The sequence below is a fragment of the Neophocaena asiaeorientalis genome, unplaced genomic scaffold (genome assembly GCF_003031525.2).
Source record: "Neophocaena asiaeorientalis asiaeorientalis breed wild unplaced genomic scaffold, Neophocaena_asiaeorientalis_V1.1 scaffold110, whole genome shotgun sequence".
Lineage (NCBI taxonomy): Eukaryota > Metazoa > Chordata > Mammalia > Artiodactyla > Phocoenidae > Neophocaena > Neophocaena asiaeorientalis.
This window is the reverse complement of record NW_020175053.1, coordinates 3,375,170-3,392,297: the sequence shown is the minus strand read 5'-3', so window position 1 is coordinate 3,392,297 and position 17,128 is coordinate 3,375,170. Positions and strand designations below refer to the sequence as shown.

The following is a 17,128-nucleotide window of genomic DNA, read 5'->3' as shown; positions in this document are numbered from 1 at the left end:
CCTTACTGACCACCGATGTCCTTGACCGTCCGACTCATACACACGCTGAGGGGCCCTCAGAATAAAGTCCTTGGTGAAAACACTCAGAAATGCTGCTGCTTCCTGTCAGCCAGGGTCTGTGCCCCAGACCAGCTCAGCCATCAATTCTACCAGTACGTGCTTTATTCCCCAAATACCCATAGGCATGAGTTTCAAAAGTTTAATTACCAATACTCCAATTTATTTTCTTAAAAAAAAAAACCCAAACCTGAAGAATCTACTAGCAGTATCTGGAAGAAGATCTCCAGATACAATCCAGGGGGAAAGGCCACTTAAACAAGAGGCAAACCCCAAATCGTCAAGAAAAATATAGAACGTGATCCTGAACTTTGTCCAAAGGCAGGGAATACAAGATCAGACTCAGAAGGAACATTCAACATAGGTGCTTGTACTTGACACCGAGGACGTAAAAATAAATAACCTGTTTTCCTGAGTTCCCTGCAGCCAAAGTATTGGATCTAACAAAGTTCTTAAATTTTTTGGCTGCCCACATTTAGCACCTACTATCTATCTGGATACAGGAAATTAAAAATTATAACAAATTATTACTGCATTACCCTTTTGTGAATTATGAATAAGCTTAAAATAACAGACAGTACAACATACAGCAATTGAGGAATAAGTCCTTGTTGATGAATGTTTATAATGCCCTTTATTAAAACTCAAAGCACATCTTTTTATCCTCAGAAAATATACCACGTGCTTGAGAGTCAAATCGGCTTTCAGAAAAGTTCTTTTCAAACTTTGGCTGAAGGACTATTTCTTGACTGATTTACTAAATTACATTAGTAAGAACTTTTCCCATGTCAGGCAAGTACAGAATATTAACTGCCTGACCTCGAATGAAAAATCGCAGGTACTTAAATGTTTTAGCGTGCAGATTTTCTGTTGTTTCAGGGTGAGATGAGGAGGCCTGAGGCGGGCCTGGTGGGGTGAGCAGGACCAGACTGCGGGCCTGAGAGCCTGCTGAGGAGCTGGGCCTTTATCTGAGTCCAACGGGGAGCCCCCGTTTCAAGCAGAAATCTGATAGGATCTGCTGAGTTCATTCATCCATAACACAGTCTGTGCTGCCCTCCAGGGCGCAGGGGACTGTGTTTAGGGCGGCAATGAACAGAGAAATAAGGCCCCTCCCTTATGGGCTTCCAACGCTAGTTGAGGAGAAGAGATGATTAACAAGAGGCTGGTAGACACTTTGGGGGGTCACCGCCTATTAAAAAACTGGAACAGGATGGGGGTCACAGGCAGGGGCTGCTGCTTTAGAAATGGTGGCGGAGATGGTATCTGAGCTGAGACCTGAGTCAGAACAAGGAGCCGAAATCTGCAGAAAGAGCTGGTGCAGCAGAGGAAACAGCTCCTGCAAAACCCAAGGGTGGAGTGAACCTGGTGTGCTGCTGAGGGGGCAGGGCCAGCGGTGGGGGTGGGCGGTTGGAGGAAGGAGAGAAGGTAGTGTGAGCAGCGAGGCTGCCAGGGCTGCAGCTGAGAGGCCATAAACCCGGGGCACCACGTGTCACGTCTCCTTACTTCTTTAAATCAAAGTCTGACTCTGAGCCCCAGAGCATCCAACGTTTGCCTGAGAGGTGGTCACCTGTCCTGCACCTCACAGAGCCCTAGGGGCCAGTGTGGGTGCCCTGGACAACCAGGGCTGGGCTGCTCACATCCCTAAGCTGAAACCTCGAGAAAGAGGCACCTGCAGGCTCAGGAGCCTGGCCCCCTGTGTGAGCTGCGGCCCGCCCAGGGCTCCAGCCTCGCCCAGGGAGAGTGGAGGCTGGCACAGCCCCGCGGCCAGGGAGGTCCAGGCCTCTTCCGAGGCCCTCTCTTCACTCTCAGGCTGCCAAGGCACTCACTCTCTCCCCTTCCCCCAGCAGAATCCCTGGGAGCAGGTGAGGCTTTTGGAAAACAAAAGCAGGTTGTCTGTGTGCCTACCTCCTACTGGGCAACTCAACCCTCTGGGGCAAAGGAGCACAGAGGCCTTGCTATCCGCCCGGGGCAGGACCACCCCGACTTCAGTGTGAAGCGGTAAGCGGAGAGGGCAGGAAATATAATCCTTTCTGCTGTAAAGATACTGCAGTGGTGACTGTGTCTAACTTTTGTGCTACCTTCAGTCAAATGAGGGCATTTCTGCATTTTCCCAGCTTCCTTCTGCGAGTCACAGCACGCCCGGGGGAGGGCAGAGGTCTCTTCTGTCTTTGCTTCTGCACTGAGGGTTCTCATCTCACAAGCCAGACCTTGCAGCTGTTGCTGCCTCCATCCTTCCAGCACAGACTTCAAAATAAAAAGATGTAAAATGAATTTATTTTCTGTTGGTTAGGAAAAATCTCTAAGGGCTCAAAGCCGTAACTCCTAAACCACAGGCTGCAGGCGTGCCCACCGGCTCCATGGACTAAAACGCCGGGGGTGGAGCTGACGGGCATGGGCACCAGCCTGCCCACGGTCTGGCCCCTGCTCACTCCTCAAGCTCAGAGACCCCCTCCACCCCCAACTCTGACCCTCTCTCCCCTCGGCTCCACACGACTGCCCGCCATTCGGAAAGAACATCTTTCCGAATCAAATGAACTATCGTTCTTGAAACTAATCTACCCCTCAGGTCCATCATCCCTGAAGTCACTCAGGCAGGGAACCTGTCCTCTTGAATTTTCCCCTCTCCAGATTCCTCCTCCACTAGGCTGTCAAAACATTCTGTGAAATAACACTGATTTCACGACTGTACAGCTGAGGGCTTTCAATTCCAGTAACACTGCCCTTTGAGAGTCAGTGCGGAACGGCTGGGAGTCTCTTCCCACCTTGTTCTCTCAGTGACTCCTCCCACCACCAGGAAGTTCTCGTGAAGCTGGCTGGCATCACAAGGCCCACAGAGCAAGCAAGGAGAAGGTACGTATTTCATTTCAAAGGTTTCCCCATATTGGAATAAAGCCCATGAAAAAACAGAGAGCAAACTGTGAAAGATCCTTTGTTTCAGCAGACTCTGTAGGGACGTCCAGAGAGGAGGCATGCCTGGGCTGATCCCTTGGACAATAACCTCACTAGACAGAAACGGCACACTTATTTTGGTTTGTTATGCTGAAGTTAACAAAAACATGGCACACTCATTTTAATTTTTTATTAAAATACTTTTTTGTTTATAGGAACAACCAAAGAAAAAAATACATAATTTTATATATTGTAGATCATGTAAAATACAATAAACATAAAGTCTTGGGAATGCAGAATAGATTAAAAAATCTTCAACGAAGATTTTATTAAAAACAAACTTTAAATATGTGGCTTATTTATATTTACCTCATTTTTCAGAAGTCTTAGTTCCTTTTCTCCGTTTTGATGTTATTCTGATTTATAAATAGTTATTCAAATATTCTAACATTTTATCAATTTTGTTTTCTGAAACTTTAGAAATCATATTTCTAAATGAAGGCCTCTCTTTTATAGCATCTCTGTAAACAAAGACATTGCATTTGAATTATCATTTGATTTGGTGCCACTGTTATGAGTACAGTTTCAGTAATAATTAGATGTTATGGGGGAGACAGGAAAACCAACAAACAAGGACGTGTCTTACCAGAGGAAAGAACCTTTTGTATATGGCTTTTATAATACCTACAGACTTAAGATTTAATGTTTTGGATCCAGTTATAAGAAAGGTAACCTAACTTTTGATTAATTTTTTTTTTTTTAAATCAGAGCTTCGGTATAGAAGTGAATTGTGCTTGGAATGGTAATAGAAGGTCTAAATTTTAGTGGGGCTATCAGTTTCCCAAATGTTATACTTTTAATTTGTAAAAATATTGTTATTCAAAACCTGAAGTACATTATAGAACTGGATATGGAATCGTTTAGGTGAACGCTTTCTTTTAACCCCTTCATAAGACAAAAAATTAAGTAAAATTTGAATATACAACTTACCATTATATTTAGGGATAATTTCTATTTGGAGAAATAGAGGAAAGAAAAATCAGTTAAAACATAACATGGTTCAAGAAATTATTCTCCCAACAAGAGATATTACATTTTAAAATTTAATAATGAATACCTAAAAAGGAAGATAAATGCAGTTTTAAAAAGTTTGTTGACCTATTTATGGAAACATTAAGTATGTTGTCAATAAACACAAAAGCATTCCTCTATTCCTAAGTATAAATGAGTCTGAAAAACAGCAAAGTTGAAATGAAGCAGCTGGCTGCAGACTTCTTAAAATTATCTCGTAAGTTCAAGAAAACCTTCAGTTTTATAGGTATTAATGAAGAAAGGGAGCTAATGTTTGTTTTCAAGGCACTCGTAAAAAAAGGCATTCTAGGTAAAAGTAAGAAAAGGACATCCCAATGTTTTCCCATCCAAAAAATACATCCATGAGCTAAATTTCAACTTTTTAAAAGGCTAAAAGTACCTTGAGTGTTCATTAGAGTTATCTGAAAGAGCAGAAAAGGTGTCAAGTCTTTACATTTTATGATAATCACAATATTACATATGATCTTGTAACTAACCATTGTCCAGATAATGAATACAAAGAGCATTATCTATTTTTATATACTACAGTATTTAGATATACAAAGAGGTATTCCTAAAAGTTACTTAGAATTCAAATACACACTATTTGAGAAATTAGTAATTTTGTAAAGCTAAGAGTCTCTGAATATAAATATGTACGTTTCAGGTTCATGCTTGAAGATGGAGATTTTATTACCACGAAGGGCGCATACTATTTAAACTTATCTTCATTGAAACATTATATAAAAAGCTGCCCAAATGTTCTGAAGTGTGTTTAGAGTTAATGTCATCTTGAACAGGGAATTTTGCGGGGGTGGGCGGCAGTTCACAGTCTTAACCTCCTACTGTGTGATAACCCTTGTTTAACAAGAACACCTGATCTATATACAAACCTAAAGGAAAGATTACAAAATAACAACGTAATGAATGTAAGTAGTTTTAAGTTTGCTTCCACTAGAATACCGGGCATTTTCAACCCTCCCCGTTCATTCCTGGAATTCTCTGCTTTATCCCCTCCAACCACCCGTGCACTGGAGAAGGTGGCGCGACGGCTGAGCAGCCTCATCCCCACTGGCCAGCTAGCCACAGCCCTGCCATTTCCATAAAATTTCCCTGGAGTCCGCTCGGCAGTGGCTTCCCTTTCCTGGAGCTATTTAAGCTGGTACCTAAAGTCAGAGGAAAGCTCTCCCTTCTTATATACCCTAGCAGTGTATCGCACAGAGACTCACAGGTGTGCCCTGCAATTCTTGGTAAGGATGCTTCATCACTACCCACAGCAGTACTCTGGGCCGGGGATGGAGGAGGAGGAGAAACTTTCCCTACAGCTTTGTCGGTATGTGTAGCGTAGGGTGGATTCGGCTATGGAAGTGTTTTAAATTGTAAAATACAGTAAGCATTTACCTTCTAAAACCAACATAAAGAGGTCTGAAATTAAGCTTTTTATGGTGATTTTTTGGCGAGAACACAGGGTGATATATTTGGATATCTACCCTACTTATAGAACAGGTAAATAATACCAGGCACAGTGAAAAATGGCAAACAACTCTAAAAACTCAGTGTCCTAGGAGTAGTTACAATGAAGAAATCATAGCCTATGTTAACATGCTGTAAACCTTCGACACAAAAGGCTTCTGGAATGTGACAAGAAAATGACACCAGGCTTTGTGTTAGAAACCTCTCCTCTCTCAAGGTGTTCTCTATGCACTTGCTTCTCACGTGATCAAAGCTGTACATGTGTTTAGAAGAAAGGGTTTATCGCTACCAGCGGGCAGTAAGATCAATAAGAGCAGTTATAAACATAATTTAGCACAATCCCGGATTTGTCATACTTTAGAAGTAACTCAATCCAAACTCTTCACATCTTCCTAACCTGCTGGCATTCAGGTGCAACCAGTAGACATCACTGAATAGCTTTTCATACCCTTGACTAAATTGCTTTGGTGTGCATACCATTTCCTTCTCTAAAACATGCAGTTCATACATTTGACAGTTTTACTACCATAGTCGATACACTCTGGACCAATGCACTCACAGCAGGCGTTATGGAACCAGCGATATTTGGATGCCCCCATGGACTCACAGGATATTTTACACTGATGTATGGACATGCAGTCATCAAAATAAACCACAGTACACATGTGTTCTGAAAAATAAAAGATTAAGATTTTAGCACAATAAATAGGAAAAGCAGGAAAGGCTTTAACACTTAGCTGAATATTATTAACAGTTATTTATCTTAGCTCTCTTGCTGCTAGTCTGCCCAGGACAACAGGTGAGGTGTGGGGAAAAAAGATCACATCTGTTAATCACATTGAGAAGGGAGTTTCCCACTCCAGCTCGGACACAAAGGGCTTCCTTCACCACTTCCTCAGATGTCAGACTTGGGTCTGGGCATTTCTGATAAGATTTCCATAAGGAGAGAATTCTCCAGCTAAAACAAGTTTGAAAAACACTGTTCTAAATTTATACTGAGAATTTACAATAAAATAAAGTAATTCAAATGATGCAATGTGATTAGCAATGTGGCACAATTCAGCATTAGCTATTAGAAATTATCCTGGGTGGTGTTTCCAGGAATTAGCTTCCTGCTTATTAGATCATGAATTTGAATAACCTTTGAGAAAAATTTATGAATTATTTAATATCTAGCATGTTGATTATTTACATTTTAATAATGGGAAAGTGGTAGCAAACACATTTCGGTACATTTTTGATGTTTCCCAAGATTTATAATTTGTCTTATAAAGTACTTTAACCTGAGAGGAAATAAGGATTCTTATTCTTTATCAACAAAAGCTGTTTTGCTTTTACTATTGATGGCCAAAGTTCATACGACTTTATAGACAGGGTTGTAATGGAGGGCACAACAAAAAAGCCAAATAAGAAAGCACAAATTATACTGTTTATATATAACTCATCTCATATTTTAAGAAATAACTGCAATATTCATAATTGTCTTATTCTTCCACAGTGAAATTGTGTGGAGCCTTTAATTTGAAAACATCACAGACATTATGAAAATTACATGCCTTTTACATTCCAAAGTTAAGGTATGACCTGTGTTCACTAACAAATGTTCCTTAACATGCTTCTCCAAGTTGTACACGTCACTCTCTCATTCAGTGTCCCTTCTGACCAACAGCACTCATTTGCAGAGCACTGCCTGGGGTAAGGCTACACTTGGAAATGAGGTAAATGTAATACCAACTTGCTCATTAACAAATTCAGCTGATGACCTGGCAGCATTCGTGGCACTAATGCTATTATAGAAACCTTACCTCCTAGGACACTCTGGATGTTACCTGACGATGAACAACTCTGCATAAGGTAAGCAGCCTTGTTGCTATCTCATGAAAAGAACAATGAAAGCATAATGCAAATAAATATCAAAATTAGAACCTGGTTATCTATTTTCCAACAGAACTTCTATCACCAGAAGTCTGAAGGAGTTGTGAGAACAACTCCTCCTTGTTTACTCAGGGATTGGGGTTATTAAAGTCCAGAACTTACTTAAGACTATACACACTCAAAACCAAAAAGCTACTCTAAAAGATAATGTTAATATAGGCTTCACAGACCACAGAGAAAGTGAGGGGGGCAAGAGAGAAAAAGCCAACTTTGGCAGTTACCTTTGTCACTGGAATAAGGTGCATGAACATTATTGCTGGGAACAGACACATTTTGGTGGTGTGGCTGGTTCACAGTTTCTAAAAATGAAACAAGATTCTCATGATGTGAAAGTTCTTCTGCAACAGGGAAGGAAACAATGTTCCAGTTCAACTGAGTGTCTCCTTCTGTGAGTGCCCGGAAGAGAGAAGGGATGGGTTCATGAAGCTCCTCCACTGTGCTCTTTGAAGTTGGAGGCGTGTCACTGTAGTTTCGAGGATTACACATACCTGGGTGGGGGGGGGTGGCGAGGAAGGCAAAGAGAATAAAATTTCTTTTTCTCACTGACTGTCATGAGATATTCTTAGGTACTGCCTTGCAATCCAAGCTCCAACATATTAAAATCAGGTGCCTTCTAACACTGTACCTAGATACCTTCCTAGGTTTTTTGCTGAGAGGGCCTAGAGGCGATGACACCCTAGTAGCACTGAGCACACCAAGTGCCCAGATCTTGTTTTCTAAATACCCATCCTTGGCTAAGAGGAACAGAGCTCCTTGGGGGAAAGACTGACTCCAGGGCTGGGTTAGGGAACATCCGAAATGACCCTGGAACACCTTTCTGTGCCAGAAAGTAAGGAAGTGATCAATGAATGATGGAACACGTCAAAACAACACAGGAGGCAACCTGAAGGGGCTCCCACTGGCCAAACTGACAATTTTAACATTAAAATAAATAGTGATAGTAATGGATTACCACCCTATGAATAAAATAGGGATTGATGAGTCTTTATATTATAAATAAAAGAATAAAAAAATGGAAGAGAAGGGAAAGCTCTTCCTTTTAGCAGAGTGCCAAAGGATAAATGTAGACGAAATGAAGGAAAGAGTAAAGCACCATTTGGCAATCATCGTAGAGGTGTTTGATCAGATGGGAGTTGTCAGTGGATGCTAAGGCTGGTGGGTAGAGGTTGGATGAGGAGCATACTGATGTACTCTTGGAAAACTGTACAAAATACTAATCAATTACAAAGGGGTTAATGGTGACTTTAATATGGAAAAATCTGGCAGACACCAATGTGCCCAGATCAAGGTTGTTTAGCAGTGATGGGACATTGTGTGTAAAGCTTGCTTTTATTCTAAAGTTTCAAAAAAAGAGTCTCATGGGAGTGTGTGCCCATGAGTGTGCGAGTGTGTGTGTGTGTTGGGCAGGGGGAAGGGAGAGGGCGAGAGCCAGAGGTACCAAGCAACGGAGCAAATGCAATAAAATGTTAATAACTGGGGAGTCTTTTTACCCTTTTGGCAAATTTTCTCTACATTTGAAGTTGTTTCAAAATGAATTATTAAAAAAAATTATTTTTAAAAGAGAAAACAGCAGAAGAGAATTAGTCACTATAGAAAACTTTTCGAAGGAGTTTTTCTATAAAGGAGAGAGCTGTGGAAATGTTTAATGAGCCCCAGCCTTCGAGCTGTCCCGGTTGACACTGTGTGGAGCAGGAAGGAGCGACCCCAAAGAACCTCACCCAAAATGCAGTTCTGTGAGCTAACTAAATGATTACTACCGTGTTAAACCACTATGTTTTGGGGTAGGTTGTTTACTAGCAATAATAACTGAAACAGAACCCTCTGGATTTCCTTTTGTGAACATTTCACTTTTAAAAGCTAAATTATGTTTCATTTTTGTTTAGCAACTACTAGGTCTAATATGAAGTTTTTCCTTTTCCTCACATTAAAAGTTTGAAAAGTTATACCAAATTTATAAGTTCCTGTACTTTATAAATTTAGGGAAAAGGAAAAACTCTCTCATGTGTGTTCCACATTTTGTTAGTTTAAGGAACAAGGCAAGAGCTGAGGATAACAGGTTGTGCATACCATTTGTAATATCTTTCAATATACCTCAACTTTTATGATTTAGACTGTGTGAGAGAATCACAGAGTCAATGGTCAAATTGGACTCCTTTACTCATAAAAGAGGAAAAAGGCCCAGATAAGTTAAATAATTTGTCCAATGTTATATAATCTAGGATTAGAGACAAGATTATGATTCAGCCTGATTTTGTGTCCACTGCTCTAATAATCACATTCTAGAAATAATCTTTAAGTGCCACTGAAAAGCAAATAATACTTAGAATACTTATTTTATGCAAACATACATAATATATTCTTCTGCCAGACTCTATAATGAATAAAAACTAGTAATTAGAGAGGAAAGGGTGAAGAAACGAGTCCAACTGTTAGAAGAGCTAAACTCAACATCTACTGAGGCTTTGAAAAAACTTCAGTGCTCATATCCGGGGATTCCATTACATTAAAAAAAAAAAAACAACAAACTTTTTTGGAGTTTTGTGCATTTAACAAACTTAGGCCAAAAGCATTTTTCATTTAAATCTCAAAACACTGCATTAAAACCAGGAAGCCTGAAGTAAACAGTTGCTAGGTAATATGTTTCCATGGTATCATTATAAAATTTTTATCTATCTTCTCTTTTTAATTAGGCTCTTGTCCAGAGGTCATCACTAGAGGTTCTCCTAGGCAAGCGGATTCTGTTTCTATTTCCACACTAAAGCACTCTTCAGGTTCTGCATTCTTTCAAGGGTGGTGAACCATGGAATCTGCTCTTCGAATGAAGTGTGGAAGTTATCCTGCTCAGTAAAAGTAACCTTTTCATTTTGTGGAAATTCTTTAGTTGTCCATTTTCGCTATGTAAAATGGATCATTTTCTGGTTGGAGTTACTAACCACCCATAATTTAAACCAGTTAGTAAAACCTTTCTGGGAAGCATCTCACCACTGCCCTGAAGTTTATCATTGTTAGGGAGCTTTTGTTTAGCTGACTATAAAGTTTATTTTGGAAGCTGTCTTTTCTCTTCATTATCATTTTCTTGAGAAAGTTTGTTCCTTTGTGGCATTGTTTCACTACCAACATTTACATACTAATTATACTAAAATTTTTCAAGAAATTGGCTCTGCACATGACAGCCTGGGAGGACAAAAACCAGGAAACAAATGGCAACAACTGAAAAGGCAAGCATCTCAAATCCTTTAAGTGCCCAGAATCCCGATGCGACTTCTTTCAGTGAGCCAGAATTCATGACTATTGTGTTCTTGGTCTACAACAACTAAATACGAAGGGGTTTTTAAATCTGTGCTTAATTCTTTTATAAATCTGACCTGTTTCATCATACATTTGAAAACTAAGGATATGTCAAGTTAGAATTTACTCAATGAAACCACATTTTAAGGGTAGAAATTAAGACTAAGGGGAAAAAGGGTTATTCCTTTCTTTTAGTGTGCTGGTTAGACAGCAACAACAGAGTCCAGAGGAGCTTACAATGAAAAGAGCATTCCTTTCCCCTCCTCTCATGGCTCACGGGCCCAGCCGCTCCGCGGCATGTGGGATCTTCCCAGGCCGGGGCACGAACCCGTGTCCCCTGCATTGGCAGGCGGACTCTCAACCACTGCGCCACCAGGGAAGCCCCGAAACTGTACTTTTAAAGTCTGTTCTAAGTTTCTCTGGTGGTTACTGCTACAAGAATTTAAGTAAAAATGATTAATGTATAAGTAGCAGTAAAAACAACCACAGACATTGCCTATTAATCTTCTTACATGAAAAATGAAGATTAAGTTCATTTATACTAACCCCATCTCTCTCCCATATTTCTAATAATTATATTATTCTAATACTATTATTTGTTTCTTTTGTAATCTTAAATACACTTAAACTTCTCACTTTTATTCCACGTTGCTTCATTTCCTCATTTGCAGATAAGGATACTGTTGCCCTTTCCATGTTCCCTACCCAACTTCTCCTGTGACATCAACAAATTTTATAACTATTACACATTCTGTTGCCTAAGCATAATGAAATCTTGTCTTATTAAACACTGATTCTGCACGTTGAAAACCAGCAAACAGCAGCTACCTTCACATGACCCCATGAACACTGCTGACTGCAGAACAGATACTATGATAGAATTTCCTTGTCCAATGTCACACAACCAAAGGAAAATATTTCTAATTTCAAGATGAAATGAACTTTTCTTTGAACTCCATAAAATATTGAAAACCATTACCTATGAGGTCTTCTTGGCAAAAAATGATTAAACCTGAATCTAACCAAACTTTCATAATTAGCTCCAAATTACTGGAAATACGGAGAGAGGCACAAGTTAAATGGTATCTCAAGGAAGCAGACAGTCAAATCCTGAATGTGGGATATTCTACAGGAAAACTGATACTATTTCTTCAGTATGTCAAATGGCATGAGAAAAAAAAGAGGGGGCCAGTCTGGATTAAAGGAGGACTCAGACGCAGAAACCAGATATAACACAAGGACCTTGTCTGGATCCACTTGAACAAATTAATTATACACACACTTTTGAGAAATCAGGAGAAACGTGATCATGAACTGAATTTTAGATTAAACAAAGAAATTATTGTTAATTTTGTTAGGTGTCATAAGGCATTATGATTAAAAAGGCAAGTGTCTGTATTTACTTTAGAGATTGATATTGAAAAATGCAGGAGTAAAAATTATTTACTGTTTCTAACTTGCTTTTTTTTTTTTTTTTTGCGGTACACGGGCCTCTCACTGCTGCGGCCTCTCCCGTTGCGGAGCACAGGCTCCAGACGCGCAGGCCCAGTGGCCATGGCTCACGGGCCTAGGCGCTCCGCGGCATGTGGGATCTTCCCGGACCGGGGCACGAACCCGCGTCCCCTGCATCGGCAGGCGGACTCCCAACCACTGCGCCACCAGGGAAGCCCCTAACTTGCTTTTTTGTTAAATTAATTTTTATTGGAGTATGGTTGTTTTACAATGTTGTGTTAGCCTCCACTGCACAACAAAATGAATCAGCCATACACATATGGATATCCCCTTCCTTTTGGACTCTCTTCCCATTTAGGTTACCACAATGTTACTTGCTTTTTAAACACTTTCACACAAAGAAAGAGAAAGGAATGAAAAAGGATAGATGAAACAAAGGTGGCATATTCTTGACAACTGCTGAAGTAGGTGACAGGTATATAGGAATCATCGTGCTATTCTCTCCACTTCTGTGTATGTGTGAAAACTTTCATAATAGAAAACGAACTGCTATATTTAATTCCTTTATGGACTAATATTTTCTTGTTGAACTTTTGTTTTTTCTTGGAATTTCTATGCTTGGAAGTTTCTTTTCTTGAGGACCATACATAAACTTTCAGCATATCTTGAAAAATCATTCTGCTTCTCAAGTACATGCTTGATATCCTATGGAACTCAGTTCCTTCTCAGAGATAAGCCCCTCAGAACCCTCACTTCTTGCTTTGGTCAGGCTAGTTGTCTCCTAGGTCTCTGTGCCATTGATGCTTTAAATCTGCTGTATAATACAGAAAAAGCCTTTTTGGTGGGAGAGAGCCTGCCCCTCCTGGGGTAGGCAATTCTTGGATCCAGCAAACTAACCAGTGCAGAGCCAGACCTCCTCTCTCTGGCCTGTACACCCTGGGAGGCAATATATTCCTCTGCCTTCACCATCCTGGGGCCATGTACCAGACAACTAGGGACCACCCCTACAGCTCAGAGTCCACCAAAATTATTCAGACTAGCCACTTCTACACTGCTTGCCCTGCCCCACCCTGCCTTTCCTGAAGAAACCCCAAAAGAAGACTGCCAACACTTTCCTCTGCTCCTGTCTTTCCCACTTGACCAAAACCTGGCACTTCCCCTGGGACCCTGCGTGGCATGCAGTGACCCCTCCCTGAGACCTGGGAGCATGATGAAAGCTGTTTCCTCAGCTTCTCCTGTGTCTCCTCTATGGCTGCACCTGACTGACCACCATATGAAAGAACAGTTATCATTCTACAACCATCCTTAACTCCTGGTTAAAGCTATTGTTTCCTTCAACCCATGTTTTCCTCTTTCTTGGTCTTCTGCCCTATCTTGTTTGATCAATCCCCTATTACATCTTTAAAACGTGCCTCTCACACATCATATTTTAAAAGTGCAACAGAGGATCGTTTGGTTTGAACTGGATGTTGGATATGAGGAAAGAGGGGAATTAAGCACCAACCTATGGGTTGGGTAAATGACGGTGGGGTGGATTTAAAAACCATCATCACTAAGGAGGCCTAGGAACAAAAGGCCAGGGTGGATCTTCAATGCGCACATTGGAACTGTCGAAAGGGGCAGTGGGTCTAGTGGTGGAAGTGAGACGTTGATTCAGGTACTGAAGCTATTAATAAATGAGGGGGAAGTGACTGAGGATACAAAGATAACAGGCAAAAGGAGGGATAAGAGATGGAAAAATCCAATAAAATGTGTTTTAAAGGAGTTGGAGTTTCTGAAGGAGAGAGGAAGAAGTTCAAAATCCATCAAAATACAGTGTTTCCAAGTCCAGTCAAAATGTGCTGGAGAATTGGTCTAGGGTGATACCAGTGGAGATGAAGAGATGTGCCTCATTGGGGGGAATGCAAACGATAAACCCCTTTGGAAGGAGAATTTGACAACATCTAGCAGTATTAAACAGAACTGACTATCTATACGAGGTTATTCATCATACTATTATTTGTAATGGTACAAGACTGGAAGCAACTACATGTCCACCTAGGGATGAATGAGTATATAAAGTGTTACTGCCGACAACAGGGCTTTAGGTAGCTACCAAAAAATGCTATTAATGTGGAAGAAATTCCAGAACATTCAATTAAGAAAAAAGAAAAAACAAGACACATTAATGTTTTACGTAACAAGTGAATGTTTTGTACAACAGATATAAATGTATAAGATGTATATGATGTATATTTATAAGATGAGCCCAGGACAGCCTGTCTGAAACCAACAAAGATGACAGAAGTCATGTCAAAAAGACTCAAGAGCCAAGTTGAAGAGGCTCCTACTAACCAAAGATGGGACAATTTGAGCAAAAAATAATAATAATGACAACAACTGATTAAAACGCCAAATATATATAAAAAATCCATGGGTGGAACCACTGGGTGAAAGACTGGTGGGGACTCACCATGAAGTCGTCAAACCTTCGCCATCTGAACCCACCCACCAATTTTAGCAACACTGAAAGCGGGACGACAAGATACTATTAATGGGGACACTGTACACTGCACCCCGCCTCCCAAAACTAAACCTGAGTCCGATCAGCCTTTAGATCTACAGGAGATAGAGAGGACAGGGTAACAAGTTAAATAACCACAGGAAGCAATCAGGCAAATCCAGAAAGTGGCATGTTTTCCATCACAACTCACTAGTTCCTACAACAAGTCAATGGAATTTTAAAAGGTGATGAGGGGAGGAGGAACAATAAAAGAAATCTAACAATTAAATATACTAAGTGGACTCTGTTGGATCTTGCTTTGACTAAAACAACTATAAACAACCTTTAGGCAGCTAGGGCAATCTGAGTAGGACCGGGTATTAGATGCTGAGGAAGTATTGTTAATCATGTGGTACTGACATTGTGTTATGTAAGGAAATTTACTCTTTTTTTGAGATGAATAACTAAAGCAGTTTGGAGTTGTAGTAAAACTATTTATTTACTTTATAGTCATCCAACCAAAAAAGGCAGGGATAGACACATAGATGACGAGTGGAACAGGTATGGCCTTGATGCTGGGGCGCAGGTACATAGTAGTTCACTGTGCTCTCTATTTTTGTGTACATCTGGAAAAGTAAAAACAAAACAAACACACACATACCCAAAACAAAGCCTGAGGGTAGAGATCCAGATCTAAAAACCACAGGATTTGAGGAATATGCTGGACAGCAAAGATGAAATGAGCTACGGCTGTTACTCTTAAGAGAAAATCAGAAAAGAGAAACAGATTCTCTTTATAGCACAGAGGATCCTATCTCAGTCAAATGAGGAAGGATTCTGAGAAAAGGGGACAGCTGAACTGCAGTTTTAAAGGGTTAAAGAGTTAACTGGTCAGAGAGAGGATGAGTGGTTCTCCCAGCAACAGTCTGTCCATGTAAATTTTCTTTCCAAAACGCAAATGATAGCATTCTATAAACATACTCTTGCACCTTGCTTTTTTTTTTACGTAATACATCTTAGAGACTGTTCCTCAGAAAGCCCTTAAAACAGCTTTTGGTTTCTCAAGGATCTTTGTAATGAAGTCGTATATAAATGAAGATAGTCTATTTTTATTATGCTAAGTACCTATTTTTACTTGTGACAATACCACATACTTCTTATAAAAAAATATCAACAGGGGATTTCCCTGGCAGTCCAGTGGTTAAGACTCCACGCTTCCACTGCAGGGGGCACAGGTTCAACCCCTGGTTGGGGACTAAGATCCCATATGTGCAGACAAAAGAAAAACAAACAAACAAACAAACAACTCGGCTCTCTGCCAAGCCCAACTCCCCCCGAAACCACCCCCTCCCTGGCCCCTCTCATTAAAAAAAATAAATTAATCTAATTTAATTTGCATGGCTTTTAAAAACATATATATATCAACAGTATAAAAATGAAAAAGTAAAAAAACCCTGTTTGTTCCTCCACTCCTACTTCCCAAGAATAAGAGCTTTTAATTTCCTCCCAGACCTTTTCTATAAAAATACATATATATGTAAATACTATTAAATACAAGCAAATGCAATAATATATTGTTCTATACACCTACAGTATCTTATAAAAAACCTAGTCTAGGCACAAAAAATACATTTATATTATTTAAAGTCTCTTAAAGTAAAGGATTCTGTGATGTGAAATATTAAGAAACTTTACTGTATGTCAACTTACCAACACAGTCACAGCACTCATCCCAAAGCGTCCCAAGACACAGCATACACTCCTTACAGCAGGAACAATTTCCTTCTCCAGGTCGACACTGGCAGAGCTCCTAGAAATGAGACAGATGTTCAAATTTTAAATTCCAAATAACTATATTTAAAATTGTTAATTTTCTGCAGCATAAAAACTCTATAATATTTACATTTATAGTAATTTACTCTTGGCACAATTTTTTTATTCAACATCATTAACTATTTGTAGGAACATAAATATCTACAAGGTAGATAGATTTACATTTAAGTACTACTAGATCTAAGTAGATTTAGATTTTCTTTTGGACACATTCAGAAAACACATTTTGGATCCTTTTATCTTATTTTGAAACAAAATGAAAACATTTTACTTTATAACCCATAACTTTACCCCCCATACTACCTCAACGAATAATTCAGCATAAGAACGAAACTTACTTTCCAGCTATTAGATTCACTGTCCAAATTAATCTAAATGCATGGCCAGCCGACCTGTAGTGGGAGTTGTGGTTTCTCAATATGTAAAGTGTGAATAAAAGCATGTTTTAAAAACTATTTTCATTGATCTACAATATACTGAAACAGTGTGCTTGGCGTGGCAGTCTGTTTACAAAGAAGGCAGTGATTCTTCCCCTCCCCATGTCAACCCTCTTTGCAGCTCCTCTGATCAAGAGACAGGGTCTATTTCCAGACCCCTTGAATGAAAGTGATCATGAAACTTGCTCTGACCAACAGAATTTGGTGGAAG

General features: G+C 40.0%; 1 protein-coding gene across 2 annotated transcripts in view; it reads right to left on the bottom strand.

Moving 5' to 3' along the window:
* Positions 1-2,176: 2,176 nt before the first annotated feature.
* The window catches only part of TWSG1 (twisted gastrulation BMP signaling modulator 1), a 34,839-nt gene continuing 19,887 nt past the window's right edge, over positions 2,177-17,128 (bottom strand). The window contains exons 3-6 of one of the 2 annotated variants that reach the window (XR_003005777.1): positions 16,358-16,457; positions 7,647-7,913; positions 3,316-6,160; positions 2,177-2,301 (exon numbers count right to left, since the gene is read on the bottom strand). Coding sequence is in view for 1 of the 2 variants with exons in the window: in XM_024763935.1 (XP_024619703.1) it covers positions 5,979-6,160; positions 7,647-7,913; positions 16,358-16,457 (549 nt within the window). In the remaining variant the exon portion in view is untranslated. Of the gene's footprint in view, positions 2,302-3,178; positions 6,161-7,646; positions 7,914-16,357; positions 16,458-17,128 lie in introns of those variants that run through there. The other variant, XM_024763935.1, reaches the window with a different exon arrangement.